Source organism: Hippocampus comes, unplaced genomic scaffold, assembly GCF_001891065.2.
Source record: "Hippocampus comes isolate QL1 unplaced genomic scaffold, H_comes_QL1_v1.1 scaffold315, whole genome shotgun sequence".
Lineage (NCBI taxonomy): Eukaryota > Metazoa > Chordata > Actinopteri > Syngnathiformes > Syngnathidae > Hippocampus > Hippocampus comes.
The window spans coordinates 606,717-631,221 of record NW_017805539.1 but is presented as its reverse complement, the minus strand read 5'-3'; the positions used below and the strand labels follow the sequence as shown (position 1 = coordinate 631,221).

Sequence of the window (24,505 nt, the reverse complement as noted above, 5' to 3'; positions counted from 1 at the left end):
CGAACAATTGACTTTAAGTCCAAATTTGGTAAATGTATGAACTGAAATTTTTGAGCACTTGTTGGAAAAAAAAAAAAAAAAAGTGTCTGTGTGCACTCACCAGGTGCACAAGATCCAGGGAGAAAATATGGATGCTGCAGGTAACCGTGGACAGAGTGCAGATGATGGTGGAAAGAATGCTCAGACCACACGCGCTAAACAACAAGTCCTGCAGAACAATATAGAATATCTTCAGCTCTTTTCGCTCTTGCGGCAGACGCAACCTCCTTACCTTCAGTTGATGTCTAACCGAGTGGCAGTCTGAATTCAGGTTGAGGACAAGGGTTCCATCCTCTTTGCTGGAGCAGGGTTCCGCGGCCACGCAACACACACAACGGCCGTTCTCTATCTACACACAAAGAGTGAGAAGTCAAGACACTGCGGAACGATCTGACCAAACTATGTCATCAATTCCTGGAATGTTCCATCGCGCATCTGTTTCGAAGGGCATTTTAGTCTGTGGCTATGACTGCGTTTGTACCTCACAGGTGAGCATGGACTTGACCATCTGTGCGTTCTGACAGGAGAGCATGGAGCCGGCCAAACTGAGGATCACGCACACTGCAGACAGCAGCATGAAAAGAGAAACCTGTGGAGGGAGCCAAGGCCAAAAGAATTTTATTCTCCGACATTCATTAAAAGAACCACAGACCTTGACAGCTAATATGGACAAATTGTTGTCTTTTGCCTGCTTTTTTTTTTTTTTTTTCAAGATAATGCAATATCAATTTGGACCAAAGTGAAACTATCATTCGAATTCCAGCCGTTTGATAGAGTAACGAAAGCGCATCCATTCATCCAGGATTCGGATAAACACATTTCTAGCCTGGAGTAACTTTGCAAATATGTAAGTCATATTTTACAGGAATGTATTAATAATTCACAGCTACAAGAGGATCCATCTGCGAGGGGTTGCCAGATCGATTAATAATACAAGACCCCTCGTGTGGACTGTCACGTACAATTGCTGTTTATGGTGTCTATTAAAAAGAAAAAGTGCACTTGCATGACATCTTTTGGAAAGACTAAGTGCCTTGTTGGTTATTTCTCTTTCACATCAAACCACATCCTCTCTGTTTCTTCCATCTACTGTATATTTGCTGTTGTAATCAGACATCCATCCCTTTTCTATTCCAGTTACTCATTAAGGTTTATCCCAGTTGACCTTGGACCAGTCCCCAGCTTTTTAGCAAGAACCTTTCACACTCACATTCGCATCTTTGGGCTATTTTTGAGTCTTCAATGAACATAACATGCATGTTGTTTGGAATGTGAGCGGAAGCTTGAGTAAAACCCACGCAGGCGCAGGGAGATCATTCAAGATGATTCGTAGAACTGTGAAAGACACTTGCTAACGAATAGGCCCACTGTGCTTGTAATCAAACAAAAGAATTCAAAGCAATGTGAAATGAATGAGGTTTTTATCATTCATGATGATAGTAATTTGGAATAAAGATGAATCTTTCTCATGTTCCTGCCAACAAGTGCAACCTCAGGCTGGATGCGTACAGAAGAAGAGTCGCTTGTGGTCCCGCTTGCTAACCAGGCTAAGTAAGTTTATACATTGAGTTCAATTTTGCCTTATATTTGCTTTGTTGTCTGATATGTTTGCTATAAAGGCTGTGGCAGAATGTCAGTTCGATGCGATTAGAATTTTCCGCAACAATGAAGCAACTAAACGGGTGCTTAGCTAGCATTAGCACACTTGGCTGGGTAAACAGCCACCATGAATGTTTCATACAGGACTATCCGCAGTTATTGTTGATGTTTTTGGAGTTTGTAATTCTGGAAGTGGTCTGATGTCACTGTAAAAATTGTTTGGGGGGAAACGGAAAATGGACATACCACGAGCGTTAAAGGTCTCCTCCATGAGATAATGCCAACTATCCCAGATGCCACCACCTACAAAGACATACAGTAATAAATAGAAGCTCTATGACCTCACTTACGGTGGGTATAAAAAGTCTACACACCCTCTTTCAAATGCCGGGATGCTGTGATAGAAAAAAAACCCCTCAGTTCCAGTGTCAAGCATGATATTGGCACTACCATGCTTCAGTGTTGCTATGCTGTTCTTTTGGTGATGACTAATGTTGTGTTTGCACCACACATCCATTAGCAACTGTGGCCCCCAAATAAAATTTGTACATATTGCACAGTAAGTCAGAACGTGCTATAGTCTGCACAAACCTGTAACTGTAACCGTAAAGACAAGATTACACTAAATACAGTGGCGGTTTGAGATACAAATGATATGAGTGGGACAGCTGTTTGGCAGATTCCTCAAAAAAGAAGCTTCACGCATTTTTTTTTTTTGCCCAGGAGAAGCTTAAAACAAAATAAACATTAAACAAAGACGTGTATTTAAAACAATCACGTAACTTTGCTTTTAAGTCAGCTAGCTTGATGCTAACACATAATGGGAAATGCCACAGGTAAGCTAACAAATAGCATCTACTGTATGCGGTGGTGTTGTAATACTTGAAACAATTGATATATTTGAAGTTAACCAGTGAGGCAACCGATGTAGACAGGCAACCGACATCCCATGTTGGGCTTTAAAGTTTCCAGTGTCGCATATATGATACTGTGAGTTGCTTTATACTTACAAAAAATCCAGCCCAGAAGGGACAGGACTGCCTCACACGAGCAGACGAGGTGAAGGCCATGCTGGTGAAGGAGAAGGCCAGGACCATGGCGCCCAGGCTCAGGTGGCACAGGCCCAGGTAGAGGAGCAGCCTGGCCCCTCCGGGGCCTCGACCCGAAAAGCCACGCCGGCTGTCCGACCAACCCCGTGACCCTGACGCTGATGCCACGCTGCTGGAGTCTGACGGCGAGGGCATGTTGGAAATGTGATGGGAAGGAGCTTGGGCTTAGTCTATCGGTCTTTAAGCAAAGTTCAAGGGTGGCTGAACGTTTGGAGCCTGGTCAGCAGAAAGTTGAGAATGGAGCACACAAACAGCCAGCTCGTTTGACTGTTTCAGCCATGACTGTAGAAGTCAATACACCTCACAGCAGCAACCTCCTCTTGCAACAAGACTCCTCCGCGTGGCTCATACTGACGCTTTTGCTCGCTTATTTTATCATGATTATTTTGCTTCTTTTCTCTCCTTCCACTCTCTCGCCAGCGGCATTGCAGCAGCAGCAGCAGCAGGCTTCGCATTGTCAAACATCCCAAAACAGGAAAGATGAAAAGACGCTCATCTTTCTCAGCTGCGTTTGTGTGCGTGTATGTTTGTGTGTGCGCGTTGTTCTCCTCCCGGGCGGAGCATCACCCGACCTTCCGTTTGGACCACCGAGAAGAAAAAACGACGAAAATCTCTCACCTTGTCGACACGAACCACTTTCCATCGATTTGGAAAAATGCACCAGAAGGGATGCTCCACCAAAAAAAAAAAAAAAAAGGATCGAACGGTGACAAGTCCGCCTGGTGTGCCGCCTCTTTCCTTCCCCGCAGTCACGCGGGCATCACGTTCACTCGCGTGTTAAGTGCCCCGCACGTAAGCCCACTGCGCCCTCCTCCACTGTTCAGAAGCTACATATTTAACAGCACGCCGCACGCCAAAACACCATCCTAAATCCGTGTTTTAGAACGCCGCTGCGTGTTTTCCTGCGTGGATGATCCGCCTCCGGGATGGAAAGGCATCGTGCGATAATATGCAAACCCGAGCCTGCCCCGGTGCGTGATGACAAGGCACGTAAAGCGTGCGTGAGATGCGGCATGCAGAGGAGGTGGGTGCTGATGCTGGGAAGGGAGGGCGGGATGAAGGAAGGAAGCTTATAGCAAGGAAGGAGGAAAGGAAAAAAGGAAGGACCCAGCTAATGGTTGCCTGGCAACAAGCTGCCGTACACGTGAAAAAACCCCAAAAAAACCAAAAAAACGAATAAGCCTCAACATTTTGTTTAGGGACACGACTCGACACTGGGCACATACAGAGAAGAGTTTGTTGCAAATTAACTCACTGCAACAAAAGATGTGGGACAAGACAACACACGTGGACGGGGTCGCCATTCGTGTTTTTGTTTCTTGGTTCTGAAAATGGTCCACCTGAGCACACAAGACTTTGAGAAGATTTGGTGAAGACCCTTGGAATGAATCATCTCACACCTCCCAACATTGTTACAGTTTTCCGTCCCCGCCTAGTGTCAGACTGAGATTTTAAAAAGACTGTGAATTTTTTGAGGCATTTTTTGTTCCGTGCAATGCAAATGCTTTCCCATTATGCTAAGTTGAATTTTTACCAATGTTGAAGCTCATCTATTGTTTGCCGGTTGTGCCACGTCACCGCAAAAACGGAATATCAGACAAATTTGATATCGTCGTAAGCCCAAAACTAGGAAAAGACTGATCTGAAACAGCGAAGATTTCCACGTTACACCAAACGATCAAGATGACGGGCGCGCGCCACGACTCCATTAAAACTCGAAAACTTCCTTCTGAATTTCAGTTTTTAGTCTGAGACTGTGAACGCCGTTTGGTGTAAACCCAGCAGCAGGCAGCTACGCTATTCGACTCATCATGATACTACGTGGCTAATTTTCACCTTTGGAGGTGGAGCAGGAGCCTTAACAAAGGAATTCAAATTCCAGAATGGAATAAGGTTGCAGGTGATTGTCGCCTTCCAATTTCGTTTAGGTCACACCAGGCGCTTCGATCATCTAAATGCGATTGCGGGATGTTTGTGTGGCCGCAGGGTAAATAAATTCCCTGCTTTTGGATATGTCTTGTGTCAAAGGCAAAGCGTTTTGGAAGAAAGAAAAGTGGAAAGAACCCTGAAGCAGAGCACTGATCAAACAGTTGTTTTTGTTAGTGAAGTGTTTCCAAACCACAAAGACAAAGACCACTCTTTTCTTTTCATTTTTTTTTTAAATTTTTTTATTCAACACAAGTGTGGCCTCAAACCAAATCCAAATATAGTGGCAGAGTGAAGCCTACAAGTGTTTGGATAGGGAAGAAAATAGTGAGCTGCTGTCATCCACGTACTTGTGAGCGAGCAGGAAATTGCTCAAACGGTCTCACAAATCTCACATCGTCATCATTCACTTGCTTCATCCATCAGTCATCTCTCCTCATATCTTCTATATTGCACTTATGACCGCCTCAAACTTCCACATACTCAGTCTTTTTCATACAACGTTTACTTTTCACATCGTGTATTTAGTTTCCTCGGTGTGTTACTTCTGCTTGATTCTAATATGAAATATCAAAGGTAACAGTTATAGTTGAACATGTTGAAGACTACATTGGAAGCCGATTCAGTCTGTGGTAAGATCGACACAATCGCACCTCACAAATGCTCACTTGTCCTCCGTTTTAGGATTCGGTGATTAGGGTGGTCACACATATTGCACACGCCACGAGTAGGAATGGGAGAAATGAATCCCAAAAAAATGATTCTTAAAAAGCCAAAGAAATGATTTCTCGCTGACTGTATGATGAGCCCTTTTCAAAAATGGAATGCAAAGCGGTTGCGGGGAGACTGTGCAAAGAACAAGAACTGTGCTGTGTACATAGTGGACATGTGAGCCACCAGATGGAGACGTGAGACTTTCCTGTGTCTGGTTCATACTGATGTGTTTTTTTTTTTTTTTAATAAGTTGAAGGGCAACTGTGTGTGTGTGTGTGTGTGTGCGTGCGCCAATATCTAGAGAAGAGCACATTTGGACGTTTTTTTCTGTGTGCTGCTGGTGATCTTCACCTCTCGGCCTGTGGGACCCTTTTGAACAAAGAAAAACAGGAAGATGACATTTAGGACCTGTTCACAAATTCCTCCAGCCTTCCTTCCCTCAATCCAACTTCCCTGTCCAAAAGTGAATCTGGAAATATCGCTTGGCTTTCATGTGATATTCTTACTTCATTGTTTTATGATTTTTTATTTTTTTTATTTTTTTTTATTTTTACAAATGTTGAGCGGGTTACAGACTTACAAGAAATTGGGCCAAATGCGATTATTTTACTTCCTGACTGCATGTTTTCCTAAAATGTATGAATGAAAATGTGTTCACTTTTATATATTTCTAATTCATTGACCTAATGAAATAATGTAATCATTTTAGCACATACAATAAAATATTCAAATATTTTTTACATGGACATTACGGTTAATTAATTCTAATTACATTGATTAGACTGAATGATTTTTTTTTCACCACACCTACAAATGGTCCATCTTGTAAAATCAAATGTTCATGTTCATTTTCATGTCAACTTTATTGTCAAATGTGCTACATGTGCAACATAAAGCACAAAAGTTGTCCCACCCCTGCTATAATATTTGACTTACGGTTTTTTTGCTGGATTTGTGAAGTATGTCTCTTGCCAATGACAGAAAGGACTACAAAATAAAAATAGAAACAGACAAAGATGAAAGCTAATGCCTAAGTAAAAAAACAAACAAAAAAAAAAAGACTCAATATTGTTGAGTTTGGTGCACTGCAGCTCACCTCCTCGACGTTAATACTGGACTTGGCGCTGGTTTCAAAGAACCTGATACCGTGATCTTTAGCCAGCTGTAAACAACAAGCGCGACATAATTACACAGGGCCAGGATATAGATGGCAATCACTTCCTGTTTCTTATCTCAAGTAAACAGAGCGTCCAGCCACCAAACGCTTGCACCTTACGCAAACAATCCCTCCCCTCTGATCATTACTGTCAGCGAGAGCTCGTACGTGTCACGCTCGCATTGAAAATTGCAGAAAAATAAGCATCGCAATATCAAACACAGATGGCCATCGCTGTCAGGGTCAGCTCACCTTTTCGCCTGTTTCCTTGGTAACCTTCCGCTTTGCCTCAATGTCGCACTTATTTCCGAGCAACATTCGGCTCACCCCCGCTGATGCATTCTGGGGAAGAAAGTGGGGTGGGGGGTGGGGGGGTGGATTGATTAGGCCGGGTAGAGCTGCATTCAAATGTTGGCTGGGGGATGCATTCAAGGGAGAAACGGACAGACCGACATTGCAAGGCAGCAAACAAACAAGATGATGAATGTTTGTAACGCCATCACAGTCTCGGTTCTAAAGTCGAGATAACTGATAGCCTTTGAGACAAAGTGAGTGAATTTGCAGCTGTTTGGACAATGACACATCATATATAGTGATTCAAGTTCCCGGGATGTCAAAACAAATATGTCTTTGGGACACCACAGACAAGATGGTTGTTGACAACCTGACATATATGATCAGGTCAAGTACTTATTACACACTTGCGTCTAAAATGTAGCCTCAAAATGATGAAAAATGCACCTTGTTCAACAGTAAACAACCAATCAAATATCACTGTGAATACTTGAAGACATTTGCCCATTTCCAACCGGTGTTTCAAACTGAATAGCATCGTGGAAATTGTTGTTTCACTTTTTCATCCATTTTTCGATCCGCTTATCCTCACAAGGGTCGCGGGGGGTGCTGGAGCCTATCCCAGCTGTCTTCGGGCAGTAGGCAGGGGACACCCTGAACGGGTTGCCAGACAATCGCAGGGCACACATAGACGAACAACCATCCGTGCTCACACTCACACCTCGCGACAATTTAGAGTGTTCAATCAGCCTGCCATGCATGTTTTTGGAATGTGGAAGGAAACCGGAGTACCCGGAGAAAACCCACGCAGGCCCGGGGAGAACATGCAAACTCCACACAGGGAGGCCGGAGCTGGAATTGAACCCGGTACCGCTGCACTGTGAGGTCAACGTGCTAACCACCGGACCACCGGGCCGCCCCACTTTTTCATTTTGCTTTATATTTTGTTTTGTTTTGGCTCTTTAAATTAATACGCTAAACTCTACTTTCCATCTATCAGCATTTTGATTGAATAAGCAGTAATGTACATGTACGCAGATACATTTCTGTGAAGTGTCTCTTTAACTGTTGTGCAGACACTCATGACTAACACGTGTGCGACTCACTGAGCGCGCTATTTTGAAATGTTTACTCGAAGGAGAATAGCCTCACTTCTTTGATGCTCTTCATCCAGTTCTGGATGTTTTCGAAGGACTTCTCGTCTGTGATGTCGTACACCAAGATGATGCCCTGGCAGAGAGCGAAAGAGAGGTCAGCGCTCTTTACCGGATGTGACGAGCACAAAGACCTGATCATCCCGGGCTTACCATGGCTCCTCTGTAGTAGGCCGTGGTGATGGTCTTAAACCTCTCTTGGCCCGCTGTGTCCCTGCGCGTTGCAAAAGTGGTCAGAACAGAGTGGACAGAAGGCAGGGCTGCACTCTTCATCCGCCGGGTGCGTTATTAAAATGTTGGCAGGGATCAAAATGGCTATCGTCGGCTTGCCAAGAATATGTGCAGACGCAACCAATGAATCTGACTTGAAGTGACAGCATGGAGAGCTACAGGCAGGATAGGAAATAATGTCACTATCAAGCACAGTGGAACCGCTGAGGAATTCAGAATTTGACCTCTCGAAAGTCGCATGAAATGAGTTTGAACAGAAGTCATGCATGGGCACCAAAGGATTAAATCAGGGGGTTTGTTTCACCTTTTTGAAGTGTCACTACGATGGATGACATCCAGCTGCGGTTTCTGGCATGTACATTAAATGTGGTCACACACGGCAGCATTGCTTGCGGGGGCGGATGTGCCATAATTAAATACAGTTTAAAAAAAAAGTCTGATGAAATTGCAACCATTGGCGTTTTTTATGTTGAATTTGCAGGGTGGGGTTGGGGGGTCTCGGGGAATGATGCGAAATGCAAGTTAAACTTTGCTCTAGTATTGAGACAAGCCCATGGACAGTGTCCTTCAAAAATGATCATTCTTGCCTTTGTAAAGACTGAAGTTTGAATACTGATGGAGCTCACTTTGATGGAGGTGCTCATAATGTGTACTCGTCGAGTGTCACGTGACGCACAGTTCAAAAACACAACATCATCTCTTACCATACTTGCAGTTTCACTTTCTTCCCGTCAACTTCAATGGTTTTAACTTTAAAGTCGATGCCTGGGAAGAGGGGTTGGGGCAAACAATCTGTTAAAATATCTCAGAATTGAACCCACCCACTCATATAGTGTAGCATAACATAAATCACAGACCGTTGGGTGGAGACTGGTTCAAAAATCACAGGGAGAGATGGTTAGAAAGATTGGAATGAGTGTGGGTGGAAGAATGAGATCTGTGTGTATGTGAGTGTGCGTGAGTTCACATATTGAATAGGGAGAGGAACAATGTGTGAAAAAGACGAGAAGACAAAAGGCACGGGCTAGTCTAGACATGGTAATAAAATGGAAGGAGAGCTTCAGTTGGAAGTGATATACCCCCGCCCCTGCCTAAAAATTAAATATATTTAAAAAAAGAAAACGTACCGATAGTTGAGATGTAGGTGGAGTTGAAATTGTCCTCAGCAAAGCGAATGATCAGACAAGTTTTACCGACTCCACTGTCCCCGATGAGCAGCAACTTGAACAAAAAATCATACTTTTTCGCCATAGTTTACAGACGTTCCTTCAAAGAGAGGTCCTTAAAAGTTGACAGAAGCGCTTGGTCTTTTTTTTTTTTGTTGCAAAACGTTCCTCCCTTCCTTCTCAAACTAACGCCGGTAAACTCGGATTCCCCTCAGCGCTCCTCTTCTGTCCCGTTTGGGTTGACCAGCGTTGTTGACCAGTTATTCACATCCGCATACATCACAGTAATGTCGTCTTACTTTTTCAACAAAAAGAACTTTTGAGTCCGTTTACAAACATACCAAAGTGTCTACGTGTTTTTTCTCTGGCTCCCCCCAACAACAACGAGAAGAAAAAAAAAACTTGCTTCGGCCCAGATCTTCGTGGGAGTATCTTTCGGACGAGCATTACTGGGAAGCTACGCTAGATGACGCCATTTGATTGCTTTAAAAGTAATCAAAACCCTTTCTACGACTTAAAAGTTAGGTTAACATGAGCTTCAAAAGCAATTTCGGAGGCTTTTATCAGAGGTGGGATGAGTACCCAAAAGTACTAGGCCTACTGCTTCTTAACAATTATGATACCATTTAAAAAACACATTGATTAAAATAAGACTGAATTGAGTAAAAGTAAATAAATACTCAATGACAAAACTACTCAAGAGCCGAGCAACTTTTAAGTTCTGATTTTTTAAAAGCAGATCAAGAACTAAAGAAAAATATAAAATAGGATTATGCACCTTCAAACATTGTCCAAATACGTCGCTTTAACTAAATGGTTAACTAAATCTTTACAAAATACCTCCAATTCAGGAAAAATCAGCCATAAGAAATTAAATGGCAGAGATCAGAATGTATCAGAAAAACATTTTCAGAAATAGGTAGATAACTTGGCACCACAGACTCAACTACTTGCATAAAGCATTAAAAGGTGTAGTTTTCATTTCAAACATTTGCATAGCCCTCTGTCATTAAATATTTCCACAGAGGAGATAAATGAGTTCTAGCTCTAGTCATTCTTAACAATTAAAAAAAAATACATATTAAAATATAAGGTATCTATTGTAAATAAACAATATGCAAAAAAGGCGACAACGCATTTTTTTCTTTTTCTATTTTTTTCCAAGGTCACGTGACGCCCAATCAACTTCCGCTGCGTCATCCCCGCGTCTTTTTCCGGCTAGACTCCAAACAAGTCCAGACATGCCCGTAAGTACCGCTACGTTCACTCAAGTAGTTTCCGTCGTTTAAAAGTGTATAAAGCGATACGGTTATTTCGTAATTAATGTATGTTTTTGTTTAATTTCGTTGGTGACGAGTCGTTGTGTGTGTAATGTGGAAATTAGAAACCAAGAAAGGACGCAATATGGCGAGACACGTGGACGAAAAAGCAGCCCACGTTGTCTATTGGCGATGTGAGCTACCGTGTCGTTGAGATATAATACAGACGATTGTTTAACCTGATCGTATTGCTTCTTTCATCAAACATAATTCTGGCAATAAAAATAAAACTCGCGTCTTTCGTGTTAAAACACTATCCATGATAATTTACTGGGAAATGCAGTCGAGGTATGGTTAAACATTTTTAGTTATTGCTTCAAATTGTTTGCTTGTCATATCCATGTATGATAGTTATATAGTAATGTAGTTATTCTCGACTCTTTGTACTTGCAGCTTGCCAAGGATCTGTTGCTTCCCTCCTCTGAGGAGGAGAAGAGGAGACACAAGAAGAAACGACTCGTCCAGAGCCCAAATTCCTATTTTATGGACGTAAAATGTCCAGGTCTGTTTGTTAACAGTTTTTTAAAATCATTATTTAAACATTATGTAAAAGCAGTGGTAGCTATATCCTGCAGTGATTCTTGTTTTCCACTTAAAAAGTGTTTTGCTAATCAGTTAAATGATTGTTGTTTGACTTTTCGCTTAGTTCCCGTTAATTAGTTAAAAAAAAAGACAATATGCTCCAAAATATTAAATGCATATGTATTGTTACTTTGAAGTTGACTGCAGCTGAACTATATTACTTTACTTGAGATTTGATCCTTTGCTTATTACTTGAGGGATTTTGCATAATCACTGCTGTGGAAAGCGATTTAAGTATAAAGCAAAAATACATTTGATAAACATCTTTGGATGGATACTTTGCCTTGATGTGTTGCCCTCTCATTGGTCTATGTAGTGACGAGGGTGTCAAATGAGGCATACACTGACTCTTGTGGCTGCTATTGAATTGAGTTTGAAATGACTCCTTTGCAAGTGTTGCTGCAAGCACACTAGGGCTGAAATGCATCCTCAAGTAATTTGGATATCTCAGTTAAAAAAAATTGTTGATGCTATATGCATGACAGTAACGCGCTGAGAAGGCCAACTTCAAAATAAACCATACCTTACCAAATAATATGTGGACATCAGTCCCTTGAGTCGCTTTTATTTTGAAGTTGTAACGGCTTACTTGACATCCAGACTGTGTTTGGACTGTCACAAACTGGTATTGATTTTAACAACAGAACGTTGTCCTGAAGTAACGTTCAATCACTGAGGAGAAAAACAGTCACTTCATTACACTGACACTGTGTTGTAACGGCGCCTGTTGCGTTTTGTGCCAGCTCTAGCACTAGCAGCTAGCAAAGCTCAAGTGCCCCATATAAGCTGGCAAGAGCCGTCGGGAGTACTTTTCATGGCAGTTTAACAAATGTAAATGTGCACAGGGGCCTTCGCTAAGGGTCGCTTTTTAACAAACCAGGCTTACTCAAGTAAGTTGTTTTGGCCGGCAAAATCGCTACTGTGCTTCTGGCATCACCTTGTCTCAAAGACGAAAATATCTGGGGAGAGATTTGTCTAAAATCTCACAAATCTTTCTGGAGATGAAAATAGTGTGCTGCAATGCACAGTTTGAATTAAAGTATAAATTGTTTATCTAAAAATGAAAACTGGTTGGATGTTAATTATTAAGTGGAAATGGAAATTTTTTGTCTTCGGTATTTATAACCAAGCAAAAGTATTTTTAAATAATTTCATAATACCTGATTATCCGATTTTAATTTTCAGTAGCCCTAAAGTGCGCGCACACGCACACAGTTGTGTAATTATGGGCTGTCATATTTTCAGGTTGTTACAAGATCACGACCGTGTTCAGTCACGCTCAGACTGTGGTGTTGTGTGTCGGCTGCTCCACGGTCCTCTGCCAGCCTACGGGTGGGAAAGCTCGCCTTACGGAAGGTATGCACCTTTTTAGTGTGGTCTTCTCATGATCGCGCACTTGTAGTTTCAAAACAGTATTGAAAGTACTTCAGTCTGATCATATAATTTTGATGACACACGTGTTTGTCATCAAAAGCGTAAAATGCAGTGGGACCTCAGTTGTTTTTTTTTTTTTTTTTTTTTTTTTTAAAGTGGCACTCATCTGAAATAATGGGGGTCGAAATAATGAGCTCATTTTCACACCTGAATTAAATGTTCAACATTCTTAACTGTCATATAAGTGTTACAACGGAATCTGTGCGGGTGTGTACAGACAAGAATATATTTGTTGACATGTTGTAATGTGTATATGCAATCTCAGAATGTCAAATTTATTGTTAAAGTGTTGTTTCTCTGCTGATGGCACAAAAAGAAACTACATTTGTGCCCAGTAGGGGGAGTCCTAGATAATAATAATCATTTAAAAAAAAGGCTTCCTTACCAATATTGTAATGACAAATGCTTGCAACAGTTTCAAAAAATACTCAAATGCAAATGTAACCAAATGTGTCCCAGTTTGGTGTCTACATTTATTTTTTTTCTACATATTTCACTTTCAACAGTATCAGTTTCCTGTGCATACTTTTGTATTGTAGAATAAAATACAATTCATCATTTTACATGTTGTGGCCCTACTAGAATCCCAAAGTCTGAGGCGCTGTGTCACCCGTTGCAGGATTTTAGAGAGAAATCAAATCTTTACTCCAGCCTCAAGCTTTCAGTGTATTATGCATGTGTTTAGGCGGTGTGACACAGCCGATGTATACAGAATCACTTTTGAAAGTCTTAAATCATTGCCTTTGTGTTGCCCTTTCATCGAATCCATCGTGAACCGGGTGTCGACTAAGGCAGACATTGATTCTCGCAGCTGTGACAGAAATTCATCATCACCGATGCATTTCCAACACATTCAACTGTGAGCACAAACACGGCGCGGCATTTTTGCGGGTGAAAGGGAGCGGCAGCAATGGTTCCAGAAGGCTAATAGCATATGAAGGTGTTCGTAAAGGAACGCGGGTGCACAAGAACAAGACGGCAACAAGACTCGACTTGTTTGCACTGGAGCATCCTGGCTTTTTTTGTTCTGTATCTAGCTGCCATGGCAACCATGACTTTGGCAATAAGCTGCATTTGGAGATGGTGTGGGTGCACCTGACCCCCCCAACACTGGATAGCGCATTTGTCGAGCTGTCACTCTGATCGGGTAGATAGAATTAGTGTCTGTTATCGATTCATTCTGTGACTCTGTTGGCACACCAAGATATATGCACAAACTTTGTGAAATTTAAATCTGGCATCACATTCAGTCTCCACACAAACTTAACGTTAAAACCACATGGGAGGGGCCCCCCTTATTTATTTTTCTATCCACCAATTATTTAGTCTTTCACCTATCTCTTTGAGGTAACGTGTTGTAACCGAATGTTTGTCCGTGTCTCTCTCTCTCTTCCCAGGATGTTCGTTCAGGAGGAAACAACACTAACTTGAATCAGGACGCAGTTGAGAATGACCAAAATTTTCGAATCAGGTGCCGCTGCTTTGGCGTCGATGAGGAGAACGCACAAAAGCAAAGATCACCCGAGTCAAGATAAACAGCGCCCCATCCTCAGCCACCACGTAATCATGGCCTTGAAAATAAACCCAGTCGGCTCAATCGTTGTCGTTGCCCAAGTGCTTTGTGTGCTCTCGCTAAGATGAGTTCAAATTTGCAGAACAATTTACATGAAGCAAAACTGAGGTGGTGAGAGAAAGAGCGGAGAATATCTAACAAATCCAAACCATTTTTAGGAATAGACGCATTTGGCTCCACATGGATATTACAATTTCTTGCTCCAATCCTGTTAATGAGTCCCGAAGCAGCTGTTTGCATGATTCACGAAAGACTTTTAAAACCTGCCAAATAAAGGTCAGCATTTGACAAAAAAAGTCGATGTTGAGGTATTTGATCTGTTAAGTTATTGGCCAGGTCAGTTTCTTTCTGGGGGATTCAGAGGACGACATTGCTTGGTTTTGATTTTGGCTTGCTTAAGACATACTAATAGATGTTATGATGGCACTTTTTTGTGTGTGAAATCAGTGAAAATGTTTTTATAAAGTTGCACAAAATCATTTGCTGTCGTGTATTGGGAAAAAAAAACTGGCTACACTGTTGGCCATTTTCACAATGTGATTAATCTTATGCTAAACATTTAATTATTTGCTTCTGCAGTTTTTAATGTTACTGTAGTGTTTTTTTTTTTTTTTGCTGTCTTGTTCATTGACCAAATAAAAAAAAAAATCTGGCTGATGTCGAATCTGATTGTGATTACTCTAGTTTTCGTACCTCGCACTTCAGAGAGTCCTCATCCATATTTAATCTTGGCTGATTAATCATGACACTCATTCATTCGAGTTAATTTCTTGTCTGGGTTGCACTGATTGGGTCTCCAGTTCTTGCTCGATGAAACCGCAGCCTTCCTAATGAACTGCAATCTAATGAGAACCAACCAAGAGTAGTATTAAAAGAAAAAAAATCAGCTAAATAAGGCTGTTTTGATTGACATGTCTAAGGCTCTAAATAACTATTTTTATCCTGAGCAATTTTGCGAATGATTTATTCATTTGAGGAGCAATTTTTTTTTGCAAGTTCATTCGAGGGACCCGAAGCAAAGTTTTATATTCGTTATTTAAGTGGGTAATTAAAAAAACAAAATATATAGATATATATTTGCGCTGTGGCTTGTTTACTCTACACAACGTCATGTAGTCAAATGTAAGACTTTCTGATTATTATGATGTACATTTTATATTGCAGTACTGTATTCAATTTCCTCACACATCTAAAAAGCTTAACGTGTCACAAAACCCACGTCGTTTGACTTTTTCTGGATTCACTTGCAATCTCATTCAGGCTTGAAATTTAATTCGGTGAAAATTTCCAATAGCCCCCCCGCCCCGCCAAAAAACATCCGACAACTCATCAGCACGTTTTGTAAAATCTTGATTCCGATTCCGATCATTTGAGTCTGGTGTGTTGGAGGAGGGAGACATCGAAAACAGGCCAGATAGGGGTCCTGTTTTGGGGCCAAGATATAGTGTTGTTTTAAATATACAACGTGCAATTCTCTTCGTTTAATGTTATTTCTGAGAGTAAACTTCAGATGGGAGAGGTGCAATATGTAACTTGAAGCCTCTTTTTTTTTTTTGCCAAAATGTTATTTTTCAGTTGGTGCTCGTTGTGAGAGGAGTTGAGCTGTATTTAAATTAATTTTTTTTTTCAATACTTTTAGTACTTTTTTTTTTTTTTATACCACGCCGCACATTAAACCTCGTGGTTAGCATGTCTGGCTCACAGTTCTCAAATTCAGGGGTCACAAATCTTCCCTCCGGCCATCCGCAGTAGACTGTAAATGTCTGTTTGTATTTATGTGCCATGTGATTGGCTAGCGACCTGGCTGGCTATCATTCCAGAAACTGAATAGATGGATTTGTTTACACCAGTTCCCGTACCTTCTATCAATCAACGAAGAAACAACACCACAGGTCATGTAAATTCGTCTAACCTTTAAATTTGATTCCTTTCTCCTTTTCCAGGCGCAGCAGCTTCACTTATCTTCCTGCTTTGCGTGCATGCAGTTGGTGTAGGTCAGGACAACGAGTCGGTGTGGACTTTACGAGAGCATAAAGGATGAAGGTAAGACAAGTCATTCATCATCTCTCGACTGGTGTTGGGCCAGAGGAAAATCTTGCTGCAGGGAGGAGGAGGTAAACTGTTGGTCAAACTCCCTGGCAGCCGTGGCAGAGACTCCCAAAAATATAAATAATACTTTCCAACCATGTTCCAAGTACTGGTGTGATTACACACTTCTAAAAATTTATTTTGCTACAATTTTTATCCAAATGTAGCTGCAAGATAGTTTCTTGTTTGGACACTTGGAGAGCTAAGTATTTTTTGAGGTGGTACTTAGAAGTTTGAGAACCACTGATCTTTATATCCTTTAAGTGGTTCATAGAAATGGCATACTTTTCTTATGTGTGACACAAAGCATCCTGACGTTCGTAAAATGAAGCGAATCATCAGAAAATAGAACGCATATCATTCACCTCATCATCATAATCGCCTTATAAAAAATAATAAGGTGGATCAAGTTTTAGAAACAACTCTCAGTATGATCTTAATCTATAACCACTGAATCTCAAATTAACATTACTGTCACTTGCTACAGCGTTTGTTTTTGATATGTTTAAGAATACCTAAAATTATCAATAACAAATACTGTACAAAATCCCAAAAGTTGAACAGTTTAAAAAGAAAACAAAAGTTAAACAAAACCCGAGTTAAAATGCAAACTATGCCAAAGAAATGAACATGAAACTCGCAAGTTTCAACACTTTCGAGTTCCATCAGTAACTACAAAATACCACTAGGTGGCGGTATCGCTTCGCATACACTTTGCTGTTCCCACTGTAGAACGTGTCTGTCAGCTATCTTCCAAAAAATGAGTCATTTTACTTTTCTGTAGTTTTATTTGTGCAGTTTTATGTATGAGTGACTGGAAACAATGTTAAAATGTTGACTAATCATTATCTGTACAATTAATAATGGTTGTCTGAAACTGATGAATTCACTCGAGCAACTTGGACACTTTTTTTTTTCTTTTGTAAGCTAGCCTACATTTTTGCGGAAAACTGGTGGTTTGTTAGCTGAAGAATTTTTTGGGTGTAAAAAACAAACACACATTTTAATTTGTGATGCTAATTGTCCCATGCATTTCAATAGGCAATTCTCGTTATTTGTGGCGCGGCCCAGTCCCTATCCTCCATGAAACAGCCAGGGTCCACTTTAATGTATATATTCTGTCACACCAATCCAGGAACCTTTCTGACACCCCTTGTACACGATTAACCGAGAAAGCTGTAGTTGAATTATTAGATGTAGATGGTAAAGAAAAATAAAGTTCGATGACTTATGTAATTGGAGTTATGCAGTAAATGGAAACTGATGAAAGCATTGTAAGTCTGTTTGACACATAGAGTATTCGTATCTTGGTAGCATATAAAAAAGGAGAATAAAATGGAGGCACTCGTTTTGCAAGAGTTATGAAATGAAAAAGGAATAAGTAGGAGGATCATTAAAAACCTTTGAATGGTTGTGGTGTCAAAATATTTGCATCTGGACAGACTTGAAGTGGAAAAACCCAACAAGTGGCAATGCTGTGAGGTGTCTACCTACTCCTTGACGCGCACGCACGCACGCACGCACGCACGCGCGCGCGCGCACACACACACACACACACACACACACACACACACACACACACACACACACACACAAAGGAGCCTTGTCTCATACATAATAGGACGGAGGTAAAGGAGCACAGTGGGAAGGTGTGTGTGTGTGTGTGTGTGTGTGGTGTGCAGTGAGTGCGTGTGGTGTGCTGAGGACTCCCAGGTAGCGTCAGTGGAAGTGGCAGCAGTAGGAGTTCTGTCAGAAGAGGTAGCGGCGCACAACTCCCCTGTGAGATCATTAAAAAAAAAAAAAAAAAAAATCGTCTTCTGCCTTCATAACGATTCAACTGTCTGAAAAATAGGTCAGTTAAAAACCTCTGCTCACGCTAACGTGAGCAATGGTGCATCCCCGCTGCGTGAAGCCAAAGGGAAACTGGGGTGGGTAGTGTTGGGGGGGGGGGGGGCGGGTGGGGGGGGGGGGTCAGTGTGGGAGGTTGGCGTTGTCAGGGAGATGATGTTGTAATCGTCTGCACTGATGGTAACCAAACTACGTCCCGCTACAGTGAGCAAAGTGACTCCGCTCAGGAACTGTGCTCAATACTAATAAACACAAACAGATGGTATGCTCCATAGAAGATCTCACCTCATTAGTTGCTTACATAGCAACTGGACAGTCAAATCCATTAGGGACCAGGGAAGGTTTTTCGATGCAAAACATATCCTCTCCATTGAGGAATCAGTGTACTTCTTTGCTTGTGAAATAATGGCACAGTAAGAAACTGTGCTGAGTGGTTGTCCATTCATCCATTTTCTGTGCCCTATCCTGGCTGACTTTACATAAGGACAACCTGGATTGGTCACTAGCGATCTGTTATGCCAGGGCACATACAGACAAACATTTGCACTCATTGTGGGACTGAATTTTGAATGGACGAGGCTAATATTTAGCGGATATGCTGACTCAGGGGGCACCAAACTAAATGAAAGTGAGAGCTACTTTCTTGGTGACTGATTAATGCAAAGGGATACCAGTCCAGTTTGACACAAACCTCTACACGTAAAATAATAAATTTGTTCAAATTACTTGGTGATAATATTTGGAAGTTTTGAATCTGATCGAATGGCCATGACACGTGGCGTCCCTCAAGGGTCAGTCTTAGACCCCTGTCTATTCCACCCTTCTTCAGAATACCAATGTTGGCCATCAAGGCTATGCAGATGATATGCAGCACGACAGTTCAATTAAGGTGCTGTGTCACTGTCTAAGGGAGCGTTTAGGGGAAAACGCTTTTGTTTATCCATCAGTTTGGTTTTCGGGGCACAGATCAGAGATGAAGGGAGATTTTACACACATAGCAGCACCACCGAGCCACCTGGCCAGCATACGCATTAGAATTCCACATACTCTTGCGTCACCGTATGCACGCATATTTTCTCTCCTAAATGCTCATCTAAATGCGAAATAAAAGATGGCGACGAGACGCCACTTTGTGTCTTCTGTTCAGATCGTCATCATATAAACGCAGCCTAAAACAAATTAATGACCTGCACGAACCCAATTTTTCCTTTCAACTAAACCAAAACAAAACTGGGCTAATTATTTTTGAGATAAAGAAAATAGAATTGCTGTTAGTAAAGATTTTAGAGTCACTGTCTTGAAAGACTAAAGGCAAAGTCCGAAACCTTGGCCTGTTGATTGATTATGATCTGACTTTCAGCAGGCACATCAAATCAATCCCTAAAACAGCCTCTTACTCACTGAAAAAACATATCTCGCATTATTTCCCACGTTGATCTGAAATTAGAACAACTTTGACACGCAGTGTGTTTGACTTTGGGGTTTCCTTTGTTTATTAAAATGATGAAAGCGATTCCAGGTGGAAGGTAGTCCTAAGTCACCATGACACAAGATTTGACTGAGCATCTTGATTTCGTCTGCTCAAAGCTATCAGTGATTCACACTGCGTGCGGAGACTACGGGCTCTCCTTTCATCATCGCACTTCAACCTGCCCAACGTTGCCTTTCCCCAAAATGTACACAAATGCACGACATCACACTTCCTTGCAGAATTTAACATGAGCACACACAGGTACAGACCGGTACATGTCAATAGAGCTCGCCGTCGTTGCTGGGGAAACAGCGTGGGCATAAGAACATAGGCTTGCTATTAGTGGAAGGAAGTCATAACTCCAATGGGCCCATATGTCTTAGTTCACGAGTAAGAATCATTTGCATGCAGAGTGGTAAATATTGAACAGCAGGGATTTACACGTGAGCGATGTGGCATTAAACTACAGTACTTTGTATTCCTCGAAAATGCCCGCTGAAGGAAAATAAGCATGTCTGAACATAAATGACATAAACTGCGTTCCATCTCCACGTGTTTATTTCCTTTCCGAGGGAGTGTAAGGCTATGCGGCTATATTTCCTGTAGGATTATGTGTTTCATTTCAGCTGATGCTATTTGATCATATATATTTATATATATATTTATCAAAGGTCCACGTGTGGGTTAATACATTTTTGTGCTCGCATTTTGAATAAAATCTAACTAACAGATACTGTACCTCATCTCCACTTTCTCCGGACTGGTGGACCACTGCCAATTGTGCTCCAATGCTTCTTTTTCTGTCCTCCCAAAGAAATCATCGTGGGGGTGTCCCGGTGCATGCAAAACGACTGAAAATCAGTTGAAGCTTCGAAGTCGGTACATAGATTACAGCAAGAGAGGCATCATGTTGTTGCGGCACATCATCAAGAGAGTCGATGAGAAACCTGGCGGCGAAAAAGGCAGATAACATGTTGATCGTCATCCTGCTCGTGGAGCACATCCGCCTTCCATTCACACCTCTGTTAACCTTGTTTTGTTTGCACAATACACGGTGGATTTCGATGACACCTTGACACATACACCGAAATCAATTCCCTCTGTCAAACAGAATCAAAAGTAAATACGACCACACAGAAAACAGTTCGGTTGTCATGTTATAGATATATACTTTATTGATGCTCTCTGATAAAATAAAATTAGAAAATAATTTCCAACTTAGACATTCCTTCAACGCATTATTAATGTACAGTGTATAGAGTTGTCATGACGAATGAGAAGAATACGATAGTCATATAAGATATCTGCTAGGACCGAGTTTGAATCAGAATGGTAGAAAAGACGAAGCGATACAAAGCTAGTCCAGGAATTAACAGCATACTGTACAATTATATTCCGAGCCTACGTAAGTCAGTCTTCCGGCCACAGCGTGTCACTCTAAGACACTCTTCCACATTGTCTCTGGAACGCCACGAGTAGGCCTTTTTTTTTTTTCCCCTATTCCCACCACTCCAGTCAACCTTCATCTCTCTCTCTCACTCTCTCTACGATTTATTAAGTCATTATTTCAAGAGTATTTCCTTCATGGCCATGTATCCTTTATAAGGTTTATTTGTGTCTGTCAGAGTCCACTTCGGGTTGTTTTGTAAGCGGGTTGTGAGGTAAGAAGCCCCCCCCCACCCCCAGTACTGTTCTTCGGTACTCCAACAAGTCCATGCCTGGATTTTCACAGTTATTCCCTTGGGAAAAAAAAAATATCGTCAAGGTGTCCACGATGCCTCCTGCTCTGTTTTGTCCCCCACCCCGGTGGCAGCAGCGTTCCCTGCATTTTTATTGGAGTGCATTTAGGAGAGAGCACTTTGGTTGTTGAAGTGTGTGTGTAGGTGTGTGTGTATGTCCATGCGTATCTTAATTGGGGGGGGGGGGGGTGTGTGTTTAAGGGGGGGGGGGGGGTGGTTATGTGACCGAGCGAGCTCAAGCATACATTCATGGTAACAGTGAGTTGTTTTGCTGTGTGGAGAAAAAAAAATGGCAGTACAGTAGTTCCCTTCTATATGATGGGTCACAGGGCTGCATTACAGGGAGGGGGGGCTCAGTTGACAGCACAGCTGGTGCGCTGCCACGGCAATGACATAACCCACATTTGTACCAGTTGTCTGCAAAGCCCCTGCCCAGGCCTAAATACGATCAAAAGCGCTGACCTGACATGTACCCCATAAATTGGAAGATTTGCTCGGTGAAATTGGATTTTAACCGTATATTACATGTCATTTCTTCCCTAAAGTCTATTCTGATCATTTGGTCGCGTTTTGCTCGGCTGCACGGCAATCGGGCAGCAGAATGGCGATTTAAAATTGAAGTGCGGGAAGTGGAATTGAAGCTCCATGAACTTCATGATGCAAAATTCAAGCGTATTGAAACTTTACTGTGTATAAGCCGTACATCAGGGGTGTCAAAGCCCATTTTCGGCGCGGGCCACATTTTTGTTACCATTTCCCTTGGTTTTGACTGAAATCATATAAAGAAGTCAAGAATAACAGTTGATTCAACAATTTTTTAAGTTACAGTCATGAGGTGTTTGGTAACAAGAAAATGCTTACAATGTCTCTTATTTATAATATATGAGAATTTGAAATTTTGGTACATATTTTAGCAAGCATCATGGAAGTTGCCATGTTTGATTTGCTTTCGCGGGCCACATAAAATGACAAACTGTGCTTGGAATATTTATAGAACTCGATCAAATTCTTCCGCGAGCTTAGAAATGACTTCTGTTGTATTGACAAAGCCATTTAACCATGAAATGATCGCTGTCATTTGTGCGAAACATAAATAAATAAATAAATAAATCAATAAATAAATCCTCGCATGTCATTTGTATTTGATAAGTGCGTGACATCACATCTCCGAATGCATGAAGTGCAGTTTAATTCAAGTCAAGGCCGAAATGAGTGGATGTGACCTCACAGGCATTCATTTGCAAACCTCGCTGAGTTAGCGGCGTTCGGTGTCACAACTCTGCATTGGGAATCTCAAACTCAATTGAAATTTTGCCGTTGGTTTCTTGCTTGGCAGTGCTGTGTGCAGCTTGACACTGCATTGACGACTGGCAGTAGAGGCTTCGAGTGTTATCTTAAGGGCATTGTGAAAGTGTGCGTGCATGCGTGTGTGTGTGTGTGTGTGTGTGTGTGTGTGTGTGTGTGTGAGTGTGCGTGCGTGCGTGCACAGCGCATGCCACTGTTTTATTTATTTTCTTTTTTCAACTTAATTCCGTTCGTATTGATCTAACCTTCTGTTAAAGGGATGCTCGTTATCACACAATTAGCATTCTGATAGAAAATACATCATAAGGATAAAAAGTCATGGTCATTAATTCCTGATGAAAGGGCACGGAAAGCGGGAGAGAGCGAGAGAGAGAGAGAGAGAGAGAGAGAGAGAGAGAGAGAGAGAGAGGAAAAAGAAAGAGAGATAAAGGCTTTTTCTTTTTTTTTCCATTCAGAGTTCGCATAATTAGTCCTCGTTATTTCTCCTCCTCCTCCTTTTATACTTCCTAGCGCCATTTCTCACCCTCTTGACGTCCTTCCTCTGCCCCCGCACCTTTTCGAGTCTCCGTTCTTGCTAAATTTCTCTTGCCCCCGTCGCTCTAAAAAGGGAACGCCCCCCTCGCCCCCCCCAAAGTGTCATCACTCACACCGGCGCTCCCTCTCACTTCCATTACTTCTCCCCGTTGTCCCATCTTCATCAATTTGAGAGGCTCATTTGTCAGCGCGCCCACTCTCGCTCGCTTCGTCTGCGGGGGCCCTCGTCCCTGCGTTTGTCCTCTCCTGGGCTCTCTTCAGCAGGTGGAGGTGTTGCCGTTCGGACTCGCAAGCAAGCTCCCCTCTGGGTCGGGCAAAGGGGGCACTGGGGGGGCCAGCGAGGGGGCGGGAGGAGGAACGGCTGGCGTTGATACTGGTGTGGCCGTAGCTGGAGTGGAGGTTAGAGAAGCTGCAGGGGAGAGCGGCACCACAGCGCCTGATCGTGCATCCCTCCCATCCCTGGAGTCTCTCTCCCGGAGGAGGTGCACCAGGGCGGCGTGCTGGGCGCCGAGGGTGGCCGAGAGGTGCGCCGGTAATGCGTTGAAGCCGGCCGTGAGCTGCTCCACCCGTTGCTCCAGGGACAACATCTGGCGCTCCAGGTCCTCGCTGCGGTCGTTGAGCTCCGACATGAGCTCATACATGACGCTTTGCATCTAAAGGGCGAGAGATGAGACGCAGGATGACTCATGATGTTTTTTCCCTGCCGTGAAGGGAAGGATTGGGCTTTGTTGGGTCAAGACAAAGTGTCCTCATTAGGATCAGTCAGTCATCGTGAAAACGCGGCCGAATCATGACACTCCGAGGTCTTATTTTAAGTGGACAAAGATTTGCATACACACGAGTACAGGGGTGGCCAACCCGCGGCTTGCAAGCCGCATGCGGCTCTTTGGCTGGTTCAATGCGGCTCCCGGGCTTTCACGCTACAATTGTCGAAAACGCCTCGGCGATGGCGCTACCATTCAAACAACGGTGCTCAATGCACAGAACGTACTACGTCAGCCTATCATCAAGCTCATTACTTGATTGACATAGAGGGCAACCAATCAGATGACTGAATCACCGCTCATGCTCAGACAAAAGTGCTAAGTGCTAAGCTAGTCAGCGAATTACCTCTGTTTATAAGGCAGGGGTGCCCAATCCGTCAATTGCAATCGACCAAGAGCCAGCAAACTGGTCCCAAGTCGACCGCGAGTGGTGGGAGGAGGAAATTGGGGGGCGAGGGGG

General features: G+C 42.5%; 4 protein-coding genes across 4 annotated transcripts in view; 1 reads left to right on the top strand and 3 right to left on the bottom strand.

The window, feature by feature from the left end:
• The window catches only part of fam189b (family with sequence similarity 189 member B), a 12,015-nt gene extending 8,252 nt beyond the window's left edge, over window positions 1-3,763 (bottom strand). Inside the window, exons 1-5 of the mRNA XM_019878578.1 lie at window positions 2,649-3,763; window positions 1,885-1,941; window positions 521-628; window positions 272-388; window positions 17-208 (exon numbers count right to left, since the gene is read on the bottom strand). Coding sequence (XP_019734137.1) covers window positions 17-208; window positions 272-388; window positions 521-628; window positions 1,885-1,941; window positions 2,649-2,882 — 708 coding nt within the window. The 5' untranslated portion in view covers window positions 2,883-3,763. The remainder of the gene's footprint in view (window positions 1-16; window positions 209-271; window positions 389-520; window positions 629-1,884; window positions 1,942-2,648) is intronic.
• A 1,410-nt stretch (window positions 3,764-5,173) lies between these two features.
• On the bottom strand, window positions 5,174-9,829 carry rab13 (RAB13, member RAS oncogene family). The gene is made up of 8 exons (XM_019878787.1): window positions 9,350-9,829; window positions 8,927-8,987; window positions 8,145-8,205; window positions 7,990-8,067; window positions 6,796-6,885; window positions 6,484-6,549; window positions 6,324-6,374; window positions 5,174-5,756 (listed from the first exon to the last, which is right to left on the bottom strand). The coding sequence occupies exons 1-8, from the start codon at window positions 9,471-9,473 to the stop codon at window positions 5,685-5,687; spliced, it is 603 nt and encodes a 200-aa protein (XP_019734346.1). The 5' UTR covers window positions 9,474-9,829; the 3' UTR covers window positions 5,174-5,684.
• Window positions 9,830-10,539: 710 nt separating this feature from the next.
• rps27.2 (ribosomal protein S27, isoform 2) lies at window positions 10,540-14,953 on the top strand. Its single transcript, XM_019878785.1, has 4 exons — window positions 10,540-10,635; window positions 11,101-11,209; window positions 12,535-12,645; window positions 14,121-14,953. Exons 1-4 carry the CDS (start codon window positions 10,630-10,632, stop codon window positions 14,147-14,149), a joined length of 255 nt encoding a protein of 84 aa, XP_019734344.1. The 5' UTR covers window positions 10,540-10,629; the 3' UTR covers window positions 14,150-14,953.
• Window positions 14,954-23,185: 8,232 nt separating this feature from the next.
• Window positions 23,186-24,505, bottom strand: part of kcnn3 (potassium intermediate/small conductance calcium-activated channel, subfamily N, member 3) — a 76,664-nt gene continuing 75,344 nt past the window's right edge. Inside the window, exon 10 of the mRNA XM_019878784.1 lies at window positions 23,186-23,934. Coding sequence (XP_019734343.1) covers window positions 23,539-23,934 — 396 coding nt within the window. The 3' untranslated portion in view covers window positions 23,186-23,538. The remainder of the gene's footprint in view (window positions 23,935-24,505) is intronic.

What these genes read in the sequence shown, in the direction of transcription:
- rab13 (XM_019878787.1), bottom strand. Translation starts at nt 9,473, where the DNA reads ATGGCGAAAAAGTATGATTTTTTGTTCAAGTTGCTGCTCATCGGGGAC. An exon ending in AAAGTGAAACTGCAAGTATG is followed by an intron (nt 8,206 to 8,926) that starts GTAAGAGATGAT and finishes TGCAACGCGCAG; the next exon opens with GGACACAGCGGGCCAAGAGA. An exon ending in CCTACTACAGAGGAGCCATG is followed by an intron (nt 8,068 to 8,144) that starts GTAAGCCCGGGA and finishes GCTCTCTGCCAG; the next exon opens with GGCATCATCTTGGTGTACGA.
- rps27.2 (XM_019878785.1), top strand. An exon ending in TATGGACGTAAAATGTCCAG is followed by an intron (nt 11,210 to 12,534) that starts GTCTGTTTGTTA and finishes TCATATTTTCAG; the next exon opens with GTTGTTACAAGATCACGACC. An exon ending in GAAAGCTCGCCTTACGGAAG is followed by an intron (nt 12,646 to 14,120) that starts GTATGCACCTTT and finishes CTCTCTTCCCAG; the next exon opens with GATGTTCGTTCAGGAGGAAA.